General features: G+C 37.5%; 1 protein-coding gene across 1 annotated transcript; it reads right to left on the minus strand.

Annotated features, from left to right (window-relative positions):
- Positions 1–10,692: 10,692 nt before the first annotated feature.
- Positions 10,693–12,990, minus strand: LOC109121602 (probable LRR receptor-like serine/threonine-protein kinase At3g47570). The gene is made up of 2 exons (XM_059734482.1): positions 12,748–12,990; positions 10,693–12,450 (listed from the first exon to the last, which is right to left on the minus strand). The coding sequence occupies exons 1-2, from the start codon at positions 12,988–12,990 to the stop codon at positions 10,693–10,695; spliced, it is 2,001 nt and encodes a 666-aa protein (XP_059590465.1).
- Between the last annotated feature and the right edge of the window lie 1,159 nt (positions 12,991–14,149).

Below are 14,149 nucleotides of genomic sequence, written 5' to 3' on the forward strand. Positions count from 1 at the left end.
TAATTAATAGGACATAAAGTTGAACATAAAAATCCTGCACTATCATGAAAAAATATAGCTCACAAATCCAGTAGAAAAGCTTTAATATCATGCAACTTTGTCAATGCTTCTCTCATGATTAAACGATCTGTAGTTGAATGAGCAGCACACGACAAACCAACATGTATTATGGCAGTAGTACACTCTTCAGTTTTGATTTGCGAATGGGACGAAGTATTGCTGCTATTAATGATGCTGTTAAAGTCACCAGAAGAACTAGTGAAGGTGCTATAGTCTGTACAAGCATCATTGTTAAAAAGCCGTTTGTCAGCCATATCTAAAAATTGATTTATGAGCAGAGCGGATGCCAACTTATGCTGATCTAAACCTTCCTGAAACATTTCATCTGTGGGTTTCTTTGCTGTGAATATCTCAAGCAGCAAAATTCCAAAGCTGTAGACATCCCTACTTGTTGAAATCCTTCTACCTAAACCACACTCTACAACAAAATAACATCACATTAGAGTAATGAAGACCCACACTCAAAAGTGGAATGTTCGATGCCGAATGTTCCTCAACACTTCACACTCTGCATTGAAATTCTCAGAAGCTTCACCTTGTTGTAAGTCGATAACCTTCACTGCAAAAATGGTGTTGACCCCATTTTCACCAGTTCAAAAATGGTGTCGATAACCTCATTTTCTTAGCCACCTTTCCCCATCCCAAGTTCAAAAGCCTTGTTTCTATTTCTAAGTCAGTAAGAGCTATCCTTACTCCGTCATTTATCAGGATTGTATATATCGTGTACTCTTTGGTGCCATTATATATACATGTTATTTGTAAATCAGAAAAAAAAATACGGAAAAATGTCTTAAGAGAGTGGTTTGGAGTTATTTGGGATTGTGATTATAGGGGGTGGGTTTTTTTATTCAGCATTAGTAAGTTCTCTCCAATCTTCTTCAACTTTTGATTTATGCCAAGATTTTTGCAGTTTATTTTTGTAGTTGCCAGCATAAGTTAAGGCCTGAGGTGTAGAAGAGGATAACCCATGAAAATTGAGTTTATAGAGAAAAGGAAAAACATATTTTATTTATTTTTATTACTGTTAAAGAGTAAAAAATGTATGTTAAGTTAACGTCCTCTTGTGCACACATCTCCAACCGTGCAGGGAGTGAAACATTTTTAAACAAATGCATGGGGAATAAACGAACATAGAAGTTTAAGCCTGAGAGTTCTAAGAATCAAGGCTCTAGTACTATATTTGTTAGAATTCATGAGAGTTTGCCTTTGAAAATGTCTTAGTTAGACTTAGTCTCTGTTTTGCTATCTCTGATTTTCAGTTTTCTGTTAGTAGAAGTAGTCATAGCAGCTGAGAGTTTTTAGCATTTTCAATTTGGTTGTAAGCCTATAAATAGGCATTCTCTTCGGTGAAATATAGTGTGTGTCTTTCTCCAACTCAGTACTCTAATATTTTCTGAAAGTTTTAGTTCCTTTCTCCAGATTTTTAACAGTGGTATCAGAGCAAAATTCCTATGGGCTGTGAGGCAAAGTTTTTGAGTGTTTTGAGTACTAAACACAGTGAGGTTGAGTGCAAACACTAGTGAGGTTGACTGATCTATTTTTTTCAGGCAACTGTGGTGCAAACATGACTCCTTCTAGCAATATTTCCTCTGTAATTCCAGTGTTTAATGGTGAACACTATCACATTTGGGCTGTCAAGATGAGGTTTTATTTAAGGTCTCAAGGTTTGTGGAATGTTGTGATGTCAGAAGCTGATCCACCACCATTGGGAGCAAATCCTACAGTTGCTCAGATGAAAGCATATGAGGAAGAAAAACTCAAGAAAGACAAAGCCATCACTTGCCTACATTCAGGACTTGCAGACCACATCTTCACCAAAATCATGAACTTGGAAACACCTAAACAGGTATGGGACAAGCTCCAAGGTGAATTTGAGGGCAGTGAAAGAGTAAAAAATGTTAGACTCCTCACATTGAAGAGAGAGTTTGAGTTGATGAAGATGAAAGACGATGAATCTGTCAAAGATTATTCTGGCAGGTTAATGGATGTTGTAAACCAAATGCGGCTTCTTGGTGAGGCATTTACAGATCAAAAGGTGGTAGAAAAGATCATGGTTTCAGTGCCTCAAAAGTTTGAAGCCAAGATTTCTGCAATTGAGGAGTCTTGTGACTTGCAAACTCTCACAATTGTAGAGTTAACCAGCAAGCTTCATGCACAGGAGCAAAGGGTCTTAATGAGAGGTGATGAAGCTACTGAAGGTGCTTTTCAAGCAAATCACAAGGGAAAGAATTCTGGAAACTTGCAAGGAAAGAAGTTCTTCAAGAACAGCAGAGGGAAAGCTGAAGGGTCTTCAAGAAAAGGAAAATTTCCGCCTTGCTCTCATTGCAAAAGAACCAACCATGCTGAGAAAGATTGTTGGCACAAAGGTAAACCTCTCTTTAATTGTAACTTCTGCAATAAACTTGGCCACAGTGAGAAGTATTGCAGAGCCAAGAAAAAACAATCTCAACAGCAACCAGAACAACATGCAAGTGTGACTGAAGAAGACAAAAATGATGATGAGCATTTATTTATGGCATCACAAGCACTCAGTTCTCATGAACTGAATACTTGGCTCATTGACAGTGGCTGCACAAGTCACATGACCAAACATCTGTCAATATTTACCTCCATTGATAGATTAGTTCAACCAAAGGTCAAGTTGGGAAATGGTGAAGTTGTGCAAGCCAAAGGAAAAGGGACAATTGCTATCAGCACCAAGAAAGGTACAAAAATTGTCACTAATGTTCTTTATATTCCAGATTTAGATCAGAATCTTCTTAGTGTTGCACAAATGCTAAGAAATGGATATGCAATCTCTTTCAAAGAAAATTTTTGTTTTATCTCTGATGTACACGGAACAGAGATAGCAAAAATTAAAATGAATGGAAATAGTTTTTATTTGAAGCTTGATTTAGTTGAAGGTCATGTCTTTAGTGCCAAGATTGATGAGAGTGTTGTTTGGCACAAAAGATATGGTCATTTCAACTTGAAGTCACTGAGGTTCATGCAAGAAGCTGGTATGGTTGAAGACATGCCTGAAATCTCAGTTAATGCTCAAACTTGTGAAAGTTGTGAGCTAGGGAAGCAACAACGACAACCATTCCCTCAAAATATGTCCAAGAGAGCTACTCACAAGCTGGAATTAATCCATTCAGATATTTGTGGACCAATGAGCACAACCTCATTGAGCAACAATGTGTATTTTGCGCTATTTATTGATGATTTCAGCAGAATGACTTGGGTTTATTTTCTAAAAACCAAGTCACAAGTGCTCTCTATGTTCAAAAGCTTCAAGAAAATGGTTGAAACTCAAAGTGGCCAGAACGTTAAGGTGCTCAGAACTGATAATGGAGGTGAGTATACCTCAAAAGAGTTTAGTGTCTTTTGTCAAGAAGCTGGAATTCTACACCAGCTAACAACTCCATACTCACCACAGCAGAATGGAGTCTCTGAGAGGAAGAACAGAACCGTGATGGAGATGGCAAGGTGCATGCTATTCGAGAAGAAGCTACCAAAGCTTCTATGGGCTGAAGCAGTCAACACCTCAGTGTATTTGCTTAACAGACTACCAACTAAGTCTGTTCAGAGCAAAACACCAATAGAGGCATGGTCTGGTGTAAAACCTTCTGTCAAGCACCTGAAAGTTTTTGGCTCATTTTGTTATCTTCATGTGCCATCTGTCAAGAGAGGGAAGCTTGATGAAAGAGCTGAGAAAGGTGTCTTTGTTGGTTATGCAGCAGAATCAAAAGGTTACAGAATTTATAGCTTGAGTAGAATGAAAATCGTGATAAGTAGAGATGTGCACTTTGATGAAAACTCCTATTGGAATTGGGACTTGAAGAAAGTTCATAAATGTGATCAAACCACTCCATCTATTCTTGAACCAGCAATAGAAAGTACAATCATTGAAGGTCCACTTGATGTTGAAGCAACTTCAGACACACCAGTGCTTAAGATGAGGCCATTATCTGATGTGTACGAGAGGTGCAATCTTGTACATGCTGAGCCTACATGTTACACGGAAGCTGCAAGATTTCTAGAATGGATTGAGGCCATGAAAGTTGAAATTGATGCTATCGAAAGAAATGGAACCTGGAAGTTGACAGAACTACCTGAAGCTAAGAATGCAATTGGTGTAAAGTGGGTTTTCAGAACTAAATTTAATTCAGATGGTTCAATCTTCAGGCACAAGGCTAGATTGGTTGTGAAGGGTTTTGCTCAAGTTGCTGGAGTGGACTATGGTGATACATTTGCACCAGTAGCCAGACATGACACTATAAGGCTACTACTTGCACTTGCTGGTCAAAGGGGATGGAAAGTGTACCATTTAGATGTCAAGTCAGCTTTTCTAAATGGTATACTTCTTGAAGAAATTTATGTTCAACAACCAGAAGGCTTTGAGGTTATTGGCCATGAACACAAAGTGTACAAGCTACATAAGGCTCTCTATGGTTTGAAGCAAGCACCAAGGGCCTGGTATAGCAGAATTGATTCTCATCTGATCCAACTTGGATTTAGGAGGAGTGAAAATGAAGCTACTTTGTATTTGAAACAAAATGATGATTTTGTATTTGAAACAAAATGATGATGGTTTGCAACTGGTAGTATCACTTTATGTTGATGACATGCTAGTGACCGGAAGCAATGTAAAATTGCTAGCTGATTTCAAAATGGAAATGCAGGATGTATTTGAGATGTCTGACCTTGGCATCATGAACTACTTCCTTGGAATGGAAATATACCAATGCAGCTGGGGTATCTTCATTTCACAAAGAAAATATGCTATGGATATTCTCAAGAAATTCAAGCTAGAATCATGCAAAGAAGTAGCAACTCCGCTGGCACAAAATGAGAAAATTTCAAAGAATGATGGTGAGAAACTTGAGGAACCCTCTGCATATAGAAGCTTGGTGGGCAGCCTACTATACTTGACAGTAACCAGACCTGACTTGATGTTTCCAGCTAGTTTGCTTTCAAGGTTCATGAGTTCACCTAGCAATGTTCACATGGGAGTTGCAAAGAGGGTGTTAAAGTATGTTAAAGGTACAACAAATCTTGGCATTTGGTATTTAAAGTCAGGAGGAGTTAAGCTAAATGGTTATGCTGATAGTGATTGGGCAGGAAGTGTTGATGATATGAAGAGCACTTCAGGTTATGCATTTACAATCGGTTCAGGTGTCATATGCTGGAATTCAAGAAAGCAAGAAGTAGTGGCACAATCAACTACAGAAGCTGAGTATATCTCCTTAGCAGCTGCTGCAAATCAAGCAATATGGTTGAGAAAATTGCTTGCTGATTTAGGCCGGGAACAAAGCTCACCAACTGAGCTTTACTGTGACAATAAGTCAGCCATTTCCATTGCTCAAAATCCTGTCCATCATGGCAGAACCAAGCACATAAATGTAAAATTCCACTCCATAAGGGAAGCTGAAAAGAATTCACTTGTTAAGCTGCATTATTGCTCAACTGATGAGCAACTTGCTGACATAATGACTAAAGGACTTCTTAAATCAAGGCTGGAGTTCCTAAGGTTGAAGCTTGGTATGTCCAAGGCAAATCTCAAGGAGGAGTGTTAGAATTCATGAGAGTTTGCCTTTGAAAATGTCTTAGTTAGACTTAGTCTCTGTTTTGCTATCTCTGATTTTCAGTTTTCTGTTAGTAGAAGTAGTCATAGCAGCTGAGAGTTTTTAGCATTTTCAATTTGGTTGTAAGCCTATAAATAGGCATTCTCTTCGGTGAAATATAGTGTGTGTCTTTCTCCAACTCAGTACTCTAATATTTTCTGAAAGTTTTAGTTCCTTTCTCCAGATTTTTAACAATATTAAATGATCAGTTATCACAAAAGTTTAAGCTTATACAGAATGAGTTAAGAATATTTATCAAGTTAATGGAAATGATAGGAACTAGTTAGTGAAAGAGAGTGACAAAGGAAATTGACAGCAGAAAGCTAATCCTTCAAAAGTAAATGGAATTAACAAATTAACAAATTACACTCATTTCCACGCTGTTAAAGAAAATGAAATCGATCTCCATGTGACTTAGTCAATTGGTTCATCTCAAAGGTCTAGTTTTTAAACATGTTGGTATTATATGTATGGATATACCCAATTCAACTGCCATTAAAAAATAAATAGATAAATAAATAAATATACTCCTTCCAATTGCTATTAACAATTATTGGAAGTGGGTGACTATCTGTATGGTTGACCTGGTAAACGGATTCATCTCAAGATGGCCCAATTAGCTTTTCTAGAGAAGTATCCAATTAGCTTTTCTAGAGAAGTCAACACAGACAATTTTATTGTTTTATTTTTATTTTTTGATTTTTCTTCTTCTACAACAATTGGCTGTTCATGATTAGTCACATATTGGTTGTAACATCATCTTGATAACCTACTTTTCTGCATGGGAATCATTTTTTTTTTTTTTTTGGTTCTTTGACAGAGATAATGAGATTGGTCCAACACTTATTAATGGCAACATCAGTTTTGTTAGCCGTTTTCATCTATCTCCTATGTAGAGGCCTTGTTCCTTATGCCTAATCTATAAGAGCTATCTTCTGTGTATCATAGATGGATCATGGATTAGATAATGCATATGCAAAACATAGAAGAAAGAACACTGCAGGGATCATTTCCTAGGAAAAGCCTTTCCTCTCAAAGAAAAACTAATCAGGATTCAGTACTACTAGCATACTTTTGATCAAGTAGATTTTATGAGCTGAGCTGACTAATAGATCTTCTATGCCTAGTCCCTTTGTTTTGTACCAAAAAAGGAAAAAAGGAAGTGAGAAAATAAGAAAGGAGAAATCAGAATGAGAATTTAGAAGTGCATGATTTAAAATGCTTAAAAGTATTCTTAGATTATGTGGAAGGAATAGGGTCTATGCAAACAAGTTATAATCATCCCAATTACTATAAGATATAAATTAGAAAGCTCTCAAGGTTTTGGTTTAGTCATAACTTCTTGTTCATATCCAGAAGATTCTCCATGTATTGTTCAAAATATTGTTTTGACTTATCAACAAGAGGCAGAGTACTCTTCTTCCAAAACTGGAATACATTTGACTGGTCCTGTGTGCTAAGCATGATAAAACGAAACAGTCGACAACCCTAGATTTTCTTATTATGTAATTAAATAGTCAGCATTTCCAAATCCCTCGTGTTTTCGGTATAAATACTCAACCTTGACTAAAATTCTTCATTCTCATCCCACTCTAGCTTTTGTTTTCTTTAGCTTGTTATATATTCATCCTCTGAAGTTAGCATGGCAAAGATTTATTCCTCTAAGGCCTCCAAAGTAATGCTGACAGCTATATTTGTAGCAATTCTATTGCTTATGTTCTCTATGGCCACTACTGCAATTCTACAGGACACAACAATAGGAGTTCAGTAGGGTGAGTAGAAAATTATCATATGGAGTGTTCTATTTTTATTTCTCAATGCCAAGATACTTTTGCTTTTTGCTATCAACTTTGCATGCCTTTTGCCTTCTTCATTTCTGTGATTGTGTGTGAACTATGTTCAGTTTCTATGAGTTGGGGGTTTTATTGAATTCCAGCCATGGAATTGGTAACTGAGAAATCTTCAAACAGAAGGGTCTACTCATCTGTGTTCCTGACCGCCTATCATTTTTGTGTTGCAGGACGGAAGGCTCTAGGTTTATCTGTTCATGTTGATTATGAAGACCAGTATGATGCAGGAAGGGGAGGATACGGCTCAACAAGTCCATAATCGTGGGATTGAGTTCCCAAGAGCTGTTTTCGGGAAGGTTGCCAAATAAATCTAAGAATTTCTCTGTGTTTCTGAGTGATAATATATGGTTCATGTATGTTATTTTACAAAGCATTTGTACCTTAAAGAAGCACAGAAAGTTGGTGTTAGTCTCTATAGTGTTGTGTTCCTGCAGTTGTCTTGAAATTATAAATGAAGAGCTTTTCTCCCAGTTCCATTGTAATTCTCTTTAGTACTCTACAGAGGAGTCCTACCCAAATCCCACACCAAATTGTTAGTTTACAAAAGTCTATTACCCATGGAAAAGCTGGGAGTTCTTCATCCCACACCATATTTCATTTGATAGAGACTGCAATAATTTTATAAACATTATTGGGAGAACCTTATTTTAATTTAATTTTTTATTTTATTGCCGTACATATGCAAAAATCCCACACATTCTGTGTTCAACCGAATCACATTGTTATATGGAACCAAAAACCCGCTGTCGTTTAACTCCACGGAGAAAGTGTAAAACAGTATTGCAACTGCTGATAAGTGATGATGGCATCTGCCATTGATGCAAATCTGTTTTCTTGTCACTTCTTCAGTTTTCTTGTCCACCAAAAGAGGATTGAAAGTATTTTATGTCCTTAGTTTCTTCCTTTTAGGATCAGCTGATCCAATTCTCTTGGGTCGGTTTCTCAATTGTGAGAGCCAGAGGTTTTAGAGGTTTCGAGTCTTTTGACATGATGAAAATGACCCACAAGTCCTGTAGGGGTTTTCAACTGAGGAGCAGGATTTAAATTTCAATGACGTGTAGAAAAAGAAAATTTTGTTTTTTTCTGCAACCAGCAACCCAACTAAAAGAAAGCAGGTTCAGTCAACTTTATTATGAATGGAGCCTGTATTACAAAAGAAAGTGAAGCGTTAAGACAAATATTGGGACCCATTTAATTCTGCTGCTTGGCGTTTTCAGAGTGATTTTGTTGGTAATTTGCTGGATTTTGTGGCGCTTTCTCAAGGGTAGGTGTGATTTTTTGGTTTCTGAAGGAGAGAGACAGAGGGATATCATAAAACAACGTGGCTAAAACTTCTCTCTTTCTCACAATAAGTTTAGGCGTTTAGGGTTTTTGCCTCTAATTGGCAGCAGCATGGAGCTGTGCGGGAGATGGACAAATATGAGAAAAAATCTAACCCACCTGCATGGAAGCCATTTTTGAGCGTCTGAGCTCTCCTTTTTTATCAATTGGATGCTGTTTATGTAGGGCTTAACCAATCCAAGTTGAAGCCCTAGCTCAAACCCTGATGGAGCTAATTAGTCTTATGTCCAGAAAGAGCTTACTTTTTTTACTTGAGCCTTGAAAAAGTTCAGCAGATGGAGAGTTACATTTTCCTAATCCTACATTTGCTAGTTATAATTACAAGTCCCCATCTCTCCTTGTAAATTCTCAGTTTATAACAATATTAGCTATCTCATCCTAGCCCAATACAGCTTGCTCTAAATCTCTAATGCCTCCTAATTCATGGTAACGGATGCTTTGCTTTGCTTAGGTATATCAACTTTACATAAACAAAAATAACATTCCAATTGGAATGTGTTCGATTAGTTATGCATTTAACTACATGCACTTGTACTTTGCAGGAGAAATCGAGGGCTTTCCATGCATTAATTGAATAAGGCTAGTGACTAGTCTAATGAGTATCCAATGGATGAGTCATAAGAAAAGAGGAAAGAGATATTTTCCTGGTTACTGGATGAGGTAGAGGCTGAATCTTTACGCTTTACTTGATGCCTGAAAAAGATTCTATGGAAATCATTTCTTGAAAATATTACAGTAAGGGGGTTGTATGTTTCTTCCTCTTGGTTTTGAAGTTGTGGTTTCCTACATTGGTGGATGTCATTGGCATTATCTGACTCTGTTTATCTATATTTCTTTTCTTCTTTGCATTTATTTTTCTGGCCCCTTTCCTTCTCTTGTTTATGTCACATATTCTGTTGATTATCTTTTAGAATGCTATGTTTATACAAATAACAGTGTGGCTTAGAACTGTTGTATGTTTGCAGTCTATTGCTCAAACCAACTGTCTGAATACAATGGTTGGGCAATAACCTAATAATTGAAAGTTGTGAAGAATTCCCATATTGCTTTTGTGTGAATCCCATGGTTGATGTTTTTTTTTCATCGTTTTGGAAGGGGTCTGATATATATTTTCAATAGGGTAAGTGTGAGGCATACTTTCTGTCCCCAACCAGATCCATCATTTTGATTTAAGAATTTTACATTTGTAGATAGACCAAGATGCTTTCGTTTTGCTGTTAACACATTTCCAAACAATTCAGATAAAGTGTACCAAGAAACATCATCAATAGAAATATCCATATTTTCAGTCTACAGATTAGGGACTTGCAGCTTTAATTAATAGGACATAATGTTGAACATAAAAATTCTGCAGTATCATGAAATAATATAGCTCATAAATCCAGTAGAAAAGCTTTAATATCATGCTACTTTGTCAATGCTTCTCTCATGGTTGAACGATCTGTGGTTGAATGAGCAGCACATGACAAACCAACATGTATTATGGCAGTAATACACTCTTCAGTTTTGATTTTCCAATGGGACAAAGTATTGCTGCTAGTACCGATGCTGTTAAAGTCACCAGAAGAACTAGTGAAGATGCTATTGTCTGTACAAGCATCATTGTTAAAAAGCCGTTTGTCAGCCATATCTAAAAATTGATTTATGAGCAGAGCGGATGCCAACTTATGCTGATCTAAACCTTCCTGAAACATTTCATCTGTGGGTTTCTTTGCTGTGAATATCTCAAGCAGCAAAATTCCATAGCTGTAGACATCCCTACTTGTTGAAATCCTTCTACCTAAACCACACTCTACAACAAAATAACATCACATTAGAGTAATGAAGACCCACACTCAAAAGTGGAATGTTCGATGCCGAATGTTCCTCAACACTTCACACTCTGCATTGAAATTCTCAGAAGCTTCACCTTGTTGTAAGTCGATAACCTTCACTGCAAAAATGGTGTTGACCCCATTTTCACCAGTTCTGAAAACTCCTTTATATACAGATCCAAAGCCTCCCTTTCCTACCCAATTTTCTGCGGAGAAATCATTTGTAGCATGCTGGATGTCAGAGTATGATATCTTTGGCGGCAACGCCTTGAAACAAGGAGATGGAAAAGTTGTTCCTCTCCTCTTTTTCTTGTTTTGGGTGATCAGCATCCATGTGATACAGGCTGCACACATTAACAGGGTAAAGCTGGCAACTGGCATCACAATCTTGAGTATCAAATGCCTATTTGACTTCACTTTTGTGATACATGTGGGGATTCTCAGCTTTCCTGCAGCCTCAGGGTCACTACCACAGAGCTTATTATTTCCTGTAAGAGAAAGCCAGGTAAGGTTCATGAAAACACCTTTTCTTGGAACTGGTCCTTCCAAGTCATTGAAAGACAAATTTAAGATCTGAAAATACAAAAGATCCTGTAACTCTTCGGGGATTTGTCCAGTCAGACTGTTGGAAGAAAGATCCAAGCTCTCCAATGCTATTAATTTACCCATCGACACTGGTATGGCACCTGAGAGTTTGTTTGTGGCAATATTGAAACTACGCAGACTTAAGCAAGAACCAATTGTTGTTGAAATATTTCCTGACAGCTGGTTATTAGAAACATCCAGGACCTCAAGGTGTTCCAAACTTTCAACTAGGGCGGGCTGAGAACCACTTAGTTCATTATGCGCCAAATATATCTCGATTATATCATGAAGTCTGAAAATCTCCTTGGGTATGCTACCATTGAGCTTGTTCTGTCTTAGACCCAGTCTCTTTAAATTCTGGCACTCTCCAATACTTGTGGGGATTCTACCAGAGAACTGGTTGTACCCCATTGTCAGCAGAAAGAGTCGTGTAAGATTGCCAAAGATATCTGGAATTTCTCCGGATAACATATTATTATCAACCAATAATCTCTGTAGTTGCTGAAGTTTTCCTAGGGAATTTGGTATCATACCTGTGAAAAGATTTTGGTGTATGTCCAAGGCCCAGAGATTTTGAAATCTTTCAAATCCTCGGGGAATGCTACCAGTCAGAAAATTGCTGCCAAAGCAAAATTCAAGGAGATGAGTAGAAAGATTCGCAACTGAAGTTGGAAGCTCACCAGCTAGCTGGTTATCATTAAGATATAGAAACTCCAACTGTGTACAGTTTGCTAGTGAATTAAATACCTGAAGATTAAGCTTGGTGGTGGAAGAGAGATTATTCAGGCCAAGATGTAGGAGTCTAAGATTATTCATGTTACCAAGTAGAGGAACTGGCCCTTGAAAGTGGTTTGAAGAAAAGTCTAGGACTTGAATTTGTGAAGCATTAGAGAAAGAACTGGGAATTGGCCCTTCCAGCTGGTTATGTGCTAAGTAGACTTCTGCCAGGTTTGGAAGTACAAGGCCCATATCAGTTGGTAGTTCTCCAACAAGCATATTTTCTGTTACAGATAAGTAGATCAAAGAAGAGATGTTGTAGATGGAATAAGGGATCTTTCCCTCAAACTGATTCTCTGAGAGCTGAAGTCTTTGAAGATTATGGAGATGACCCAGCTCATTTGGGATTTCGGCGAAGAATTGGTTTCTTGCTAGGCTGAGAACAGTAAGAGAGGTGAGGTTTCCAAAATGTTGGAGCTATTACACCTGTAAGGTTATTCGCTGCAACGTCAAGAATTCTGAGTCTCGGCAGATCTCCAAGTTCAGATGGAAGGTTCCCAATAAGTTGGTTGTGCTCAAAATAAATCTCCTCAAGGTTATAACAATGAGAAAGACCAACTCGAATTGTATCATTAATGGAGTTTCTTGCAAGGTTAATATTCTGAAGGAGTGACAGATGGCTAAAATCCAGTTGAAGTTGGCCATAAAATGAATTGTTGGAAAGATCTAGCAATTGGAGGGAAGTGAGGTTGGAGAGTCGAGGGTGTATCATACCAGAGAGACCATAACCAGCAAGACGAAGTGACAGAACTCTAGTTCCGTTGTTGGCACAAGTGACACCAAACCAAGTGCAGACCCAGAAAGAACATTTTGGGAGTCAGAGACTACGGACTTGAAAGATAGAAGTGCAAGAGTATCTGTATCAGCATCAACAGCCCCTACCCTGTTAGTGCTGCAATATAGAATAATTTGAAAGGGGAGGAGGAGAAGCAATGGGAAATGGAGACGTTTCTTCATTTTTGAAAGAATGGTCATTGAATTCAAGATTTGCAGTCTATATTTTAGCTGCCAGCACATGTTAAGGCCTGATGTGTGTAGGAGGATAACCATTGAAAAGTTGAATTCAATTATCAAACAAGGGCAAATTATTTATTAATCAGTCCCTGTTAAGAGCAATGTAACTTCCTCCTAACCATGTCTCCAACGATTTTATCCTATCTGACAAGATATGAAAATGACCTTAAATTTATATAATTATTTTCCAGACCTAGCTTCTGTCTTATTCTTCATCCTTAGATTCCATAATGAGGGAAATGCCATTTTTCTGTATTAAGAATCAAGAGGGAGAGTCAAGCTTAGCAGCAGTGGTGATGGCTGAAATCATTTAACCAATTCTGATTTCTGCAAAAGAAACTCATTTCTGTTGATTAATTGGTCGATTGTGCTCCCTTTTCTCTTACTATGCAGGGTATACTTGAGAACAATGACCTCTGGTGCATAGTTTACCCTTTCAGCTATTGTTGGGAGGAAGATGCCACTGCAACTAGTATAGAAAGAGGGTGACAAGCAAGACTGATAGTCCTTTGACTTTTTTGTTAGAATGCCTGAGAAATGTTATAAAAAAGCATGTTATAATAATCCCAAATGCTGTCAAAGAAAAACAAATCTGAAAGTTTCTAGCTGGATTGAATAGTCGATGGATTCATATCAATGGCATTATTTCTTAAAAATTTTCCAAGGAGAATGTACTTGATCCAAGTGCTATAAAAAGAATAAATTATGCTTTCTAATTTCTGTAAGAATATTAATTTGAGATCTGTCAAAAATATGTGACTGCCTAAATGGATTGATCTCAAGACAGAACAATTAATCCTTTTCGACAGTTGACTGTGATCCCTCCTCCCCTTGGTTGCCATCTCATTTTCTTGCCAACATTTCTCTCTCTATTATTCAACTTCTAAGTCAGCATGAGGCCGAGAGAAGTAGGTATGAATTCTCTCTGTTCTAGACATTTATTTGATTGTCTCCCACCTTCTATTCCAGAGGGTCTTATTTTATTTTAGTGAATCCTGGGTGAAACACCTTATGTGGTATGTGATATGTAAACATCAGGTGGAAAGGAGAATAGTAGAAAATCATATGATTAGAAAAGCCTTTCTAATCTAGAATTTGAATA

The sequence above is a fragment of the Vitis vinifera genome, chromosome 18 (assembly GCF_030704535.1).
Source record: "Vitis vinifera cultivar Pinot Noir 40024 chromosome 18, ASM3070453v1".
Classification (NCBI taxonomy): Eukaryota; Viridiplantae; Streptophyta; class Magnoliopsida; order Vitales; family Vitaceae; genus Vitis; species Vitis vinifera.